Raw genomic sequence first — 13,971 nt, forward strand, 5'->3', positions numbered from 1 at the left:
GTTCCACGTGCAGAAATGGAGGAGTCAAGTCATCCTTGGTTGTCACCAGCCATCCCCAACCCCTCCTTTGAGTCCACACCAAGTTGTGCCCACTTGACATCTCAAACCTCTCTCAGACCCATCCCTTTCTCCCACTTCCGCTGCTTTTGCCCTGGTCCAAGCGCCTGCCCTCTTTTGCCTGAAGCATCGCAGCAAGCTCCTCCCCATATCCACGGCCACTTTTTTCCCGTCACATCTGCCAGGAGGATCTTCTACAACCCCAGTCTGTTCCCTGGGGTTAAAAATATTCAGTGGCTTCCCATGATGCTGCGGATAAAGTCCAGAGTCCTTCAGGAGGCCTGGAAAGCCCTCAGTGCTTCTAGCTCCAGTAGACCCTCTCCTGCCTTCCTTGCCCCACCCTCATCGTGTACTCTCTGTGTTCTGGCATCTTCTATGCCCGGGAAAGCGCCCTGCTCTTTTCCACCATAGAGCTTTTGTTCGCACTGTTCCTGTTTCCCCGGCACACCCTCCGTAACCCAGCCCTCTCCACTTGTACCTAATCAGCTCCAATCCATTCTTCAGATCTAAGCTGCGGAGGCTGTTCCTGGTCACTGTCCAGAAGCCTCAGTAAGTCCTCATGGTTTCCTCTCCTAGCACTTCTGAGCCCAAAACCATTTGGATAGTGTCTGTTTCCCCCATAGGCTATAAACCCCATTAGCGTGTAGACCGCACCTATCGTAGCTCACCACCGAGTCCCCAGCGTCCAGCCCAGTACCTGGGACCTCAGAGACACCTCGGTGAGCACTGAATGTTCACTACTGGAATGAAATGGAATGAATGGGTGAATGGACAGTTGCTCCCTCCCTCCCAGCGCTCTCATCCTCACCCGTATCTGTTACCCTGCTTAACTGGCAGCTTCCATTCAATCGGGCCTTTAGGAGACCCCAGTACCCAAGATGATGATAACAGCAAGATGACGGGGCACAGCTTGTCTTGCTCAAATGAGAGCTGAGGGGCACCTTCAGGGGACCCCGTGCTGCTGCTTCGAAGTGCGTTACCGGTCAGTTCATGTTGATCCGTCGGTTGAGAATTTAATAATTGACTCATTAGCCGTGGGTGCTTCTTCACAGCCTGATGTGTAATACCTTGAAGACCATTGTTTCATAGGTTTTGTTCAGTTCGGTTGTGGTTTCAGGCAGGAGGATAAGTTAGGTCCCTGATACTCCATCTTGGCCAGAAGCCAGGAATCGTTTCATGGCATTAGGTGTTTACTGTCACACAGTTTGGCTGGTAAAGATACCAGGCGGGGCTGCCCCAGTGTAGAGCTGGCATGATTCTTCAGGACAGTGGTTCTCAGATTGGAGCCTACGTGAAAATCACCCGAAAGCGCAGATGCCCGGCTCTACCCCCACCCCCCACCCCCTGATTTTCTGATTCAGTTGTTCTAGGGTGGGACCTGAGAATTTGCATTTTTACCACGTTCATAGGCGACGCTGATGCTCCTGGTCCTGGGACCACACTCTGAATGTCAGTGCTTCCAGATAGGGGTCTGCAAACTTCTTCTGTAAACGGTAAATGTTTCAGTCTTTGTAAGCCACGTGCCCTCTGTCGCAGCTACCCAGCTCTGCCATCGTAGAGCAGAAATAGCCACAGGCGATCTGTAAATGAAGGGGGTGTGAGCTGTGTTCCAATAAAACTTTATTTACAGAAATACAGGCCGTAGTTCGCTGACCCCTGGTTTAGGGGAACTTGGAGTGTTGACTCTGCTCTGGGTAGTACAGCGGGTGACTTCTATTCCCTCTCAGAACAAAGGGGAAATCAGTCATTCTAGCACACACCAGTCCCTTGATACAGTATGATGGTTGCTGTACTCAGGATGCTATGGTAGGCAAGGCAATGTCTGCCCTTCTGGGCTGTATTTCTGTCTAACACTGTGAAATGAAACAATACTACTGTGGCCGTATAAAGTAGGAAGAACCCCTCCTGCCTCCTCCCACATAACTACACCCAGGACTGGCTCCATAGTTCGTAGGCCCAATGCAAAAATGAAAATGCGGATACCCTTGTTGAGGAATTATTAAGCATGTCCAGACGGCAGTATCGGAGTATTATACTAAGCATAGGGCCCCATAGGCCTGTGCAGGTGGTACTCCTGTGAGGCCAGCCTGAACACACCGTCAGCTTCCACTACCACCTCTGCCGCACACATACCTGCACGTTTTTCGGGTCAGAAATGCTGTTAATGTGAGGATCCTAACAGTATTGATACCATATTTTAGAAACATATTTAGGGTTTTCTTGCTAACTTTTTGCAGCACTTTTGGTTCCTCTGGGTTAAGTGTGTGGCATACGACCAAATCGCCCAGTGTTCAAAGTTACGTTACATGCTGTGGGGAGAGATGGCTTCTAGACTGACATAGAAGGTACAGTGGGAAGTGATCCGTTTACAGATGCTTGGATATCTGCCACACATGCAATTTTAGCCGTGTGGGTAACTGGTCAACCATGCTAGAATAAGCTCTGCCTCCAGCTGTATTATTTCCTATACATTTTCCCCTGGTTATTTCCTATAAATCTCACCCAGCTTCTGCTCACGGTGGCCAGCAGGGTCCGTAGGAGTTTTATCTGTGCATGTGGAATGACAATGACCAATATGGTGACTTCTGTTCTACAGGAGGCAGAGTTGTATGTTCGCAAATAAAATCATCCGCTGAAAACCTAAGAGCATGGGCTTCTGCTGAGAGAGTATGATTCACTGAAGTGGTCCCCCAAATTCTCGAGTCCTTGGTTTCCCCTGCTGTTCTAAAACTAGACCCACAGCATGGGGTATATGGAGTCCACGAGAGAGATACATTGGAGGGAAACTTTAGCCTTGATCTAGTGGTGAATTTGGGACTGAACCGTATCATTCTTCTAACCCCACTTGTCTTTTTGAGCCAGGGAACAGCTGTGATATTTCCTTTGAAAGAAGCAGAATGCTCTAACCCTTTGGATGAAAGACTGTTTTGAAGTGGCAGCTGGGGATTTGGAAGGATGAGTTCTATTGTTAAAGGGCAAGCGTGTTATGCTGCTGTAACACCTAGCCCTAACTCCAGATGATGAGACAGGATGTGGGCTTATTAAAATAATATACAACCGAAATCTTTAGATTTCTTCAAATTTTATCAGATTATATACCAGTGGCCCCATGTCAGCTGTTTACATATTCTGCATCCTAGGTTTTTCTGTAGGAAGCCTTTCCGGACCCCTCTCCAATTTGAATTATATTTCCTCCTGTCCTTCCGTCTCTCTCTTTTCCCCCACCCACCATCCACTGGCTCTCCAGCAGCCTCTATCTTGGCGCTCATCACTCTGTGCTATAGAAATTCTGTTACTCGTCTGCCTGCAGCATTAAACTGATCTCCTTGAAGGCAGAGGAGGCGTTTTATTTTATGTTTGTATTCCCAGTGCCAAGCACCATGCTTAGCACCCTGTGGATCTTCACAAAGTCCTGAGTGAATGAAATCCAAAGTAAAACTCAGAACCTAGCTCATGTCACAGAAAAGTGAATTTGTGGCAAGTCAAAATTGATCTTCCACAGCGGTGTTCTGTAGTGATGGAATGTCCTGTATCTGTTTGGTCCAACATGGTCGCCACCAGCCCACGTGGCTGCTGAGCATGTGAAATGTGGCTTATGCAATGGAGGAACTCAAGTTTTGATTTTATTTTGAATAATTTAAATAGCCACATGTGCCTAGTGGCCGCCATATTGGACAGCACAGTCTCAAGGCCACACTTCTCTATCCAATAAGGACCAGATATAACTTTGTTAGCTAGGGAAGCAGGCGTTCATCTTGTTCCTAACTGCACCATGAAGGCTGAGAATGGGGGAGGTGGGGAATGATACAACACAAGAGAAAAGAGGTCTATTTTCCCTCTTATATGATGGAATACATCGAGGCCAGTGATTTTAGTTCCTCTCGGTTTGGGAGCCTGGAGAGCATTTGGACTTTTAGTTGCATTCCTCTCGCCTCACCTCAGCCCCTAGAAGGTCATAGGACAAAATAAGATTGACCTCCGTCATCCTCATTCACAAATCTCAAGTGTCCAAAAGCTCTTTAAGGTACCGACTTGCTAGTGAACTTGAACTGTATTATTGTGTGCTGGGTCCCAGTTTAGGCAGTTTCGTCAGTCCATTTCAGGGAGGTTGGTCTTCATGAAAACAGCTGGTCATCTCTTGAAATGAAAGGCAGCACACTTTCTTATGAGAGCCCGACCTTTTTATTTTCCAATGAACTGAAGAGAGATTGGGTAGTGAGTGTATAGTTGCCGCTTGGGGTAGGTTTAAGCAAATGCTAGTTTAGAATGGGATGCTCATCAAAATGGAAAAGCCTAGCTCCAGTGTTTCTCGCTGCGGTAGTCATTCCCTGTCTACTGTAAAGACCGTTGGGGTGAAAGAAATTTAGCCGCCTTAATGTGCTTGCCCTGAAGTCATGAACGGCTCTTGATCGCTGTTAAACATCGTAATGCATTCAGAGTTCGATTTCCCCGACAAGCCATTTACTTAAGGGTCTGGATAACGTAAACAGGGATGGGAGGTCACGAGAGGTACCGACATTATCCCGAGGCCACCACTGCTCTACTGAAATGTAAATGTCTCTGAACTGAAAATGTCACCCGACTGCCCCCGGGGAGGTCTTTATGGACATCTCAAGTCAAAGTTGATTATAAAAATGAAAGTCTTATTCCTCTCAAGAATGAAGCGTGAACTGTGGCTCTCTCCTTCATTTCACTTCATGGATGCTCATTTTGTCTTCCCCACCCCCCTTCCTCTGTTCCTTTTCCCCCTTCAGGTACTTAAATGTCGTCACCCACCAGTTCTGGGTTCTTTCTTACTCTGAACGTTTCTGTTGGAGGGCGGCAGGTGGAAGCCGAGGAGGGGGTGGGGGGAGGACTGTGATTAAATTGCTTGTGCTGCCTGGCTCAGGGGAAGATTTTTACTTAAAAGTTGAGCTAATTTCTGATATTGACATAAAACTTGAGTGGACCCACTTGAGCGGATCTGGGTGACTTGGTACTTCTAGGGACCAACAGGACCACCACCTTTCCAAAATGATTCCCTTGATATTTTTCTGACCACAGCAATAGTGTAATTACTGTATTTGACTCTTCTGGTTTCCCAGGAGGTCAAAGGCTCGGGGAAAGCCATTGGCTGCTGTAGAAAGAGAGAAATAGGTACCCGAAACCCCAGAAGGCTGAGGTTGGGGGGAACTTAACGGTCGCTTTTCTTCATAGAACCGCAGCCTCACTGCAGCTCTTTTGACATTGCGAGTGGGATGACTGCTGCTCCCTAACCTGAGCCCGGGTCAGACAAGAACTTGTAGAACTGAGCCTCCCCCTCCAGGACTATCTGTCAGCTGGCTGCTCTACCACTCACCCCGAGCAAACTAAGCTACACACGTCCTCTTGGAACCCCCGAGTCCTCACCCGCAGAATGTGGGATGACGACAGCTCCCCCTCTGGTCCTTGGGACGCTGAGCTATTATCCATAGAGCATGCGTGGGAAGATGGACGAGTCGAGCCTTCTCTGTTAATGGGTGGTCTTCACGAAGTCAGAAGGAGTTTTGCCCTTAACAGCGGCGTTTTCTCTCCTGTGGGTCCAGGCTGCTTCGAATGCTGCATCAAGTGTCTGGGAGGAGTCCCCTACGCCTCCCTGGTGGCCACCATCCTCTGCTTCTCCGGGGTCGCCTTGTTCTGCGGCTGTGGGCACGTGGCTCTCGCGGGCACCGTGGCCATCCTTGAGCAACACTTCTCCACCAACACCAGTGACCACGCCCTGCTGAGCGAGGTGTAAGTACCTGCTTCCTTTGAAGATGTATTTGAAGTGCCACCACCCCAGGAGGGTTACAGAAAGACTGCAGTGTGTTCACCTGGGAGCAAATGGACGCTCTTCACTCACGCGCCCTGGAGGCAGATAGGAAAAGGTCCGGGAGAGAAGGAAAAAGAAAGGGCCAAGAGTGCAGTGGGTGTTTGGGACCTGGGGTGGGATCTCACCAGGGTGCACACATAGGACACTCTGCACACAGTCGCCCTCCAGTGTTGTCACAGAAAACGGCCAGCCCTGGAATGGTAGGAACCGTGTGGAGGACTTAGCCCAACTCTAAGTCTACAGGAACAGGACTTGGACATTCATTCTTCAAGCAGAAGAAAACTCCCCGAGTATCCTCCAGTTCAGAAGAGGGGACGTTGTTTGTAGGGGTTCGGCCTCAGCCTTCCCTTTCTGGAATCATTCTCAGTGGAGTCGCAACAACTCCCACGCATGGATTCTCTAACTGAGCATGCGTGGCAGCAATGAATTTATTTCCTTTGTATATTTTCCCCTTGCCCTTCAGTGTTTTCTTTTTCCTTCCTGACTACCAGGGTTTGACAGTCTTTAGGTATCTTGTGACAGGAAAAAACTTTTCTACCAGACTTTTGAGGCACGAGTGAATTTTTATGGAACAAAAACAGGATCCTGTGGGAAGAGTCCTTAGGGAACTTTATTTTTTATCTGTTCAGGAAATGATTCCAAAGAAATGAGCAGCAGTGGGGGAGGCTATAAGGAGGATCCAGCAGGACAGTGGACTCGCTGAGTGCCAAATGTGTCCAAAAAAGACCAAGAGATACGCACCATGACTGAGCCTGGGAAAGGTGTGTTAGTCGAATTAGCTGGTGATCTCGATGAGTGGCTCTCAAACTTCCAGCAATCTTTTAAAAAACTCCCCATGTCCATGTTTCACCCCAGACTAATTAAGTCATGATCTCTGGGGAGAGGACACAGGTACCTGTTGTCTCTAAAGCTCACCAGGTGGTTCCAGTGGGCAGCCAAAGGTTGTCAGCTGCATCGCTGTTGGCTTTCATAGGACAAAATTAGATGTGAATTAACTTTTTGTATCTACTTGATATATTATCACTTAGTGTAATGAGAATGTCTGTGCAGAAAGCGTTTGCCCACGTTACTCCTTAAAGCAGCCCTCAGTGCTTACTTAGGGGTTTTATCAGAATAACATTAAACACTAGGCCTGGTTGGGAGGCATTTTGATATGGTGGAAGGAACATGTCCACTGGACCAGCGTTTAAATCCTGGCTGTGTGTGCATCCTTGGGTGAGTGACTTTACTTATAAATGCAGACATTGACGAGTTAATCTCGTAAGTATTGAAAGATTCCAACTGGGGCCCTGTGCAAAGGAAACTTCTCCCTTGTCTGGGAAGGTTGCTCACCTTGGAAGAAAGGCTCAGGTTGCAGTGGGCTGGGCAGGGATGCCCGCTTGCAGTGCCCCATGAGCCCACCGAAGCCATCAGCGGGGCAAGTGATGTCACCCTCACGGCCCCCCTCCAGAGGCCAAAAGCGTCTGTTAACCACTTGGACCTTCTTTTCCTAGAATACAACTGATGCAGTATGTCATCTATGGAATTGCGTCCTTTTTCTTCTTGTACGGGATCATTCTGTTGGCAGAAGGCTTCTACACCACGAGCGCAGTGAAAGAGCTGCACGGGGAGTTTAAAACAACCGCCTGTGGCCGCTGCATCAGTGGGATGGTGAGTACGAATCTCTGATGACTGATACCCAGCCAGAGCCACACCTCCACGTGTTTCTTTGTATTTGGTAAAAGCTAACAGAGTACGTGCAGAGTCCATGACAGAAGGAGTGTCCGTTCCAACTTAGAGTGAGGAATATGAAAAAACCCTCAACATATTATTGAGGAGAAATTAAAATCTATGGCTGGTAGGATGACATCAAGCATTTCTCTTATCACCGTCCAGATGACAAGGGTATTGAAGATTTTTCAAATATAAAGTCCCCACTATGAAAGGAGATAGTTTCCTATCATCTCACTGCTCTCCTTCATTTATCTTTGAATATGGATTGTGGCCACGAAGACTCACCCATACTGTGATGAATGGTCCCAGTGCCTCTGGCAGTGTTGACCAAGCATGCTTCCTACTAAGCACCTCGCTGGGGACTGTCCTCCAAAAGTTTAGAGCCTAAAGAGGGGGGTTAAGCCGGCTCCAGAGCATGCCCGCCACCTGATTTTATCCACCTATGAGCTGGGGGAAGAAACACAGGAATAATATCTTAGGACACACGAAATTCTACACCGTTCTAGGTTTGACGTCCATAATAGACTTTTTGGCACCCAGCCACACCCCTTCGTTGACAGGGCGCCTGCGGCCGCGGTCATGCTATAACAGCAGCGCTGAGGAGCGTCTGTGACCGCACGTGGCCTGCGGAGCCTGACGCTTCCTCTCCGGCCTGTTGCAGGCAATGTTTGCTGACCTCGGGTCTAGAGGAGCACAGAGCCTACGAGGGGCTCGTTAAGAGGTGGGGCTAGAAAGTGCCGTCTCACAGAAGGAAGGTCAGGGGTGGAGGGGGAAAGGGGCGTTCGTGGAGTTTGACTTGGGGCGCATTGAAGTGCTGCTCGTAATAGCCTGTGCCGAGCAGCTAGCTGGCGTTTGAGCAAGTGGTCGGATGTGACGAAAACAGTTGGGGAGTTGAGAGAGACGCACTCGCACGGAGGCAGAACGCCCAGGCTGGCTGAGGGAGGCATGGAAGGAAGGAGGGAGGGAGGGAGATACGCACCCTCGCTGCAGGGCTGCGGCTCCCGAGGGGTACCGATGGAGCTCTCTGCTGTCACGAGGTAAGGACGCAGAGCCTGTCTTAGAAGACACGGAGCGCCCAGTATTCCTAGAAATCCTCCTTAAGGGAGGTACAGAGAGTGTAGGTACTTCTTTGGGCCCAGATGGGAGCCTGGGTAGGAAGGGGCCGGGACACCGTGCGCTCGTTCCCACGAGCGGCAGTAGAGCTGTGGGCCCAGGGCTGGGGGGCCCAGGGAGGGCGGCAGCGGCACCCGGCGTGGAGGGGGAGGACCCAGCCTGAGCAGAGCAGCCCAGAGCAGAGGGGCTGCGGCCTGGCTGGCAGGGGAGGCTGGAGCCCAGAGGAGGGAAAGGATGCTGCTGCAGAGAGCAGACCGTGGCCAGATCACGAAAGGCCTGGGCTGCCGGGCTGGGAATGACATCGAAAGACAGGCAGGCTGTGACGGGACCAGGCACAGGGGCAGCGACTGGAGGAAGGTGAGCAAGAGGGCATCGATCGGGAGACTCCGGGCTCGTGGGGAGTGAGAGTGCAGAAGGGGGCACAGAGACGAAGCCCAAGGGCGAGGCGGGCTCCGGGGTCTGCTGTACGCCAGTTGAGCGCGCGAGGAGGGGGCGAGCTGAGGACGCTGCCTGGCGTCGGGGCGCTGGGTGGGTGCGCGTTCTGAAAATATCAGACCCACAGCGAGTTTGAAACAGCCTTTTCAAAGCTCTCTGAAAAGCGGTAGTCCAAGCAGGTCAGGAAGAAAGGAAAGCTGTACCATCCTGTTCCTGGTGAAATCGCCCATGGCAGCACATGGGCCAGCACAATGAAGCCTCTTCCCGCGGCCGTCGCTGCTGTGGATCTTAAAGCTGAAAAACACAACAAAATTTTTATCAGGTTCACTGTGCACAAAGCTTGTGTTCACGGCTAGTGTAAACGTAGTAAAGGTGCAAGCATCTAATGCTTTTTAGTAATTTCACAGGATCATGAAACTAGCCAAGTTCCTCTGGGGAAAGGGCTTCCTGTGGCAATGGCTGTTCTACGGCCCATCTATTACGTAAAAGAAAGGGAATTTGGGAAACTGTTACAGGGTTATAATTCAGTGGCCTGTGAAAGCCTCCAGCCACTGTCCCCTGGTAAGTGCAGCACTGGTGTTTAGGAGGAGGCCCTGTCACCAACTAGCTCTGTGACCTTGGACAAGGGAGATCCTCTCATGGCCACTCACGTCCTTGCTAAAAGAGGGACCCGCAAAGTTCCAAGACTTGCCTTGTCACTGCCATGGTCCAGGTGGTGCTCTGACTGCGTCCCACAGGTTCGGTATCGGCCGGGAAATGCGTCATCACTCCTCCCGGGGGATGTGCTTTGCCCTGGTCGGTGACGATTCTTTCTCCTCCTCCTTTTCGGCCTAGTTCGTCTTCCTCACCTATGTGCTGGGAGTGGCCTGGCTGGGCGTGTTTGGTTTCTCTGCGGTGCCCGTGTTTATGTTCTACAACATATGGTCAACCTGTGAAGTCATCAAGTCCCCCCAGACCAACGGGACAGCCGGGGTGGAGCAGATCTGCGTGGACATCCGGCAATACGGTACTTCCTTTTCAGCTCCTTGACTCATTGGTATCCTCTTGTGCGTGTGTCTGGGCCTTGATTATTTACATGGGCGTCTAAGCATCCAGATGGGTTTCATCCCTTCTATTGGAAGAGCTTATTATACTCTCTCCCTCAATGTGCTCCATTTTCTGGATGGAAACATCAGTTAGGCTCTAAAGGGTCATTCACAATTGTTATATTTGCTAGTTCAGGGTACAGTAAAAGAAACTTTTTATAATGCAGTTCAATCAAAAGACACGTGTGGATATCCACTCTAAAAAGAGTATATATTTTTCCTTCAACTTCTTTTCGGTTTTGTACCGTCCAGTTTTCCATCCAGAATATTGCATGCACCGTATAATCCAGTTACTCTGCACATGCACCTCTTTAAATCAGGTCTTTTTTAAATGACCATATTGCTTTAACATTGAAAAGCAAAACAAAATCCAGGTGTATTTTGAAGTCATCAGAATGTACTCTATCAAAGCCAGCTGTTGGAAAAAACCTGTTCACACATATTTTCTAATGAGTGGGATCCTTACCCTCGGCAGCTAAGGTCTGTTCGTTTTGACAGGCCACAGAAGGGGCCAGGGCGCCTCCTGTGCACCACTGTAGACCCGACTTCCCTGTTGAGGGAGAGAAGGCAGTTTCAGTAGTGCTTCTGGCCAGGATGGTAGGAAATCCTGTTCTTGGCAGAAACAACTAGGAGGAAAAGAAGAGCTTTTCATTAGGAAACTCACCTAAAATTGCCCATCGGACTAATCTCTTCTCAGAGAGCCAAAGGCTCACCCACACTGTTCTTTAGTCTCTGTTTTCAGTCCATCCTAAAGTTGATTTCTAAAGTATTTGTAAGTGAATATCTAGATGCATATATCATTTCCCTCTTCTTAAATATTCACTACAAATCTTTGGTCATCAGTAATCATTTTTTAAAAATGTTCTAGATTTGAAACCAGTGGTTTCGTTTCCCATTCCTCTGAAGCAGAAAGACATACTGTTGGTCCATAGCAAAGACGGAAGGAATAAGGAGCATTTTTTAAAAATCCTCCTTCCTTACCACCACCTGGGCGAAGGAGAACTTGACCCGTGTCCTATTTAAGCACACCCCGGACATTACCGGCAGAAAGGGCAGCCGCCGCTGCCGAATGGACGAGGTGCCTGCAGGGGTGAGCTGGGTGCACTGAGAGACACCATGGGCCGCGCTCTCTGTGCAGAAGGACAGTGGTTTTCCAAGTTTCCAATTGGAGCTTCAATCCAGAAGCATTTCCGAGATACTTGTAAGACACAACAAAAAGGAATGGAAAAGCAAAGACACACATACAAAATGGAAACCCAAACTCTAGAACGTAATTACTCTGTCGAACTGCCGTGAACCTTTCTGAGCACAGCCTCCCAGTTTCAGAACGGATCTTGGGGTGGACCACCAACATCGAACTTGAGGGGTGAGGCCGCACACCATGAAATTCAGGGGGAGATGTGTTGGTTTGGCTTCAGGAGGAGAAAATGCCTGTGAGGAGGGTTGTCCTGTGGCTGTTGAACTAGAGTTCAGGACTGTCAGCCCAACTAACCAAAGCAGAATTCGTAGGGAAAAAAATTGAGTTGTCTAATTCTCTTACGGACTAGCTAGTTGACTTTGCTCTTGCCCTGTTGTCCAAATAGGACTTTTTATTCCCAAAAGCTTGTTCTCCAGGGAGCAGGTACATTAGTTGTTGAAGAACTTGGCCGGTCATTGCGTTGTCACTGCCACTGAAAGTGGTGGGGCCCGCTGAGAGCAGGGGCGCTGGACTTTGCAGTAATCACTAAGCTTCTCTTGGGATTCGCTTCTCAGGTATCATTCCTTGGAATGCTTTCCCAGGAAGAATATGTGGCTCGGCCCTGGAGAACATCTGCAACACCAATGAGGTAAACCCTGCCCCGTCAGCAGGCTCCTAGATGACCACTGGGCAAAAGAGGCTGAGCGAAGGGGTTCTCCTAGGGACAAAGAGCAAGAGAGGGCTCTCTGCCTCCCTTTTTGGTCTAGAAAATGGCCCTGGTCCATGGCCCAGCCCACTGAGGAGCCTGCGCCATCAGAGAGCTTTCTCTTTTGGCAATAGTTTGAGAGTAAGCCCAGTCCTGTAAATCTGAATACATATGTAGATTCTTCTCTTTCACCTTCAGACAGTGTTTCAAAGTAGGACACTTGTCACAGAACCAAGGTAAATTTTCATAGAGAAGATTGCCCTGAATTTGTGGTATACAAGCACATTTTTATACATTGGCACTTCGTCTCACGTTTCCAGACGGAGTTGCTCCTGTTTCTTGTTCATCCTTAATTGGCAATAAATCCTGACACACTATGGTTTAAAATCTCTCTGCTCTAGAATAGTCTTTAGGCAGCGGTTTATAACTGTTTATAAAAGCAGATTCTCAAATGCACTCATGGAAGCTTGCATACTCAAGAGAATCCTGACGTGCTTTTGGAAGCTGGGAGCGACTGAGACCAGCAGGGCCCGCCTACCTGGCTGCTCTGCGTGTATATCCAGGATCAGACTGCAGGCACGCCGGCACAGTATCATATCCTGACGCCGGGGCCCAGCCCCCAGCTACTCCGCTGTAATGGGTCTGGGGTCCAGCCTGGGCCTCAGGAAGTTTGGAAGGCCCCGCAGGTGATTCCAGCACGTGCCCAGCCTTCGCAAAACAGCCCTAGAGGAGAAAGAGATCCGAGCTGCGCCCGGATCGGGGGAGGCCATTTCCTTCCACATAAAATGCTAACATTGGTGCCCTGTTCTTTCCTAGTTCTACATGTCCTATCACCTGTTCATCGTGGCCTGTGCCGGAGCTGGTGCCACCGTCATTGCCTTGGTGAGTACTGGCCCCAGGACGGGCCCAGTGCAGTCCCCCGCTTCCCTGCACTCACTCTAATAACAGGTTTCCCTTCCAGCCGACAAGCCTGGGACTCGACCTTGGTTCAGTTTCCCCTGTGTAAACTTACCCCATGTCTAGATTGCAGAAAGGACGAGGTGATGGTCTAGGCATCCGTGGTGGGTGATGCAATTTGGATTCTGTGGCAAGAGTCAGTTTGCTTCTGTTTAAAGAAAGACATCTTATTGAGTATATATTGCCGATTCCTGAACAGCACTGTAACTCAAACCCGAACAAAGTTTAACACACGTGTTTTCTCCGTAAGGCCCCTCGCTGCCTTCCTGTGCTTAGGGACCGTAGACAGCCCTTCAGCATGCCGGTGAGGGAACGTGTAAAGAGCGAAATCACAGAAATGCAAACTCCATGGCACTAAATAGAGGATGAAAAGGACGCTTGTTTACAGCCCGACAGTTGCCACAAGAAGGCAGAGTGGTGCCTCAGCTTTTACCCGACTCTGCACGTCCGAATGGCTGTGGCAGTGCCCTGAGTCCTGACCTGGGAGTTACAGAGAACTTTTAGCACCAAGGCAAATTCACACGTAGGGAGGGTGCAACCACACAGGTGTATGTATGTTTGTGTGTGTATAACACTTGGGAGGGCTGGGCTTGTGGTGTCGAGAAATCTAAGCTCGTAGAGAGAAGGGGGAATCTCATGTGCTTGGAAATGAGTCCTTCCCAGTTTTTCCAACCTTGACGTCATCCCTTCCCCTTCCAGCCAGGGAAAGAACCACCCGCTACATCACTGGGGTGACCTGTTCTCTTCGCTGAGCAACAGGCAGGCAGAGGACTAACAGCTGCTGAGTGGGCAGCGTGGGAAAGAACGAGGGGAAACAGGGCTCTTACCCTCATCTTTCTTTCTCAGGATGCTCACCCAGCTCTGTTACTTTTTAAATACATCCAGTGTTTTTCAGAAA

At 49.6% G+C, this 13,971-nt stretch overlaps 1 protein-coding gene across 1 annotated transcript in view; it reads left to right on the forward strand.

The window, feature by feature from the left end:
* Positions 1-13,971, forward strand: part of GPM6B (glycoprotein M6B) — a 163,040-nt gene that overhangs the window by 146,918 nt on the left and 2,151 nt on the right. The window contains exons 2-6 of the mRNA XM_060087625.1: positions 5,622-5,808; positions 7,381-7,537; positions 9,983-10,154; positions 11,986-12,059; positions 12,933-12,998. Coding sequence (XP_059943608.1) covers positions 5,622-5,808; positions 7,381-7,537; positions 9,983-10,154; positions 11,986-12,059; positions 12,933-12,998 — 656 coding nt within the window. The remainder of the gene's footprint in view (positions 1-5,621; positions 5,809-7,380; positions 7,538-9,982; positions 10,155-11,985; positions 12,060-12,932; positions 12,999-13,971) is intronic.

Source organism: Mesoplodon densirostris, chromosome X, assembly GCF_025265405.1.
Source record: "Mesoplodon densirostris isolate mMesDen1 chromosome X, mMesDen1 primary haplotype, whole genome shotgun sequence".
NCBI lineage: Eukaryota > Metazoa > Chordata > Mammalia > Artiodactyla > Ziphiidae > Mesoplodon > Mesoplodon densirostris.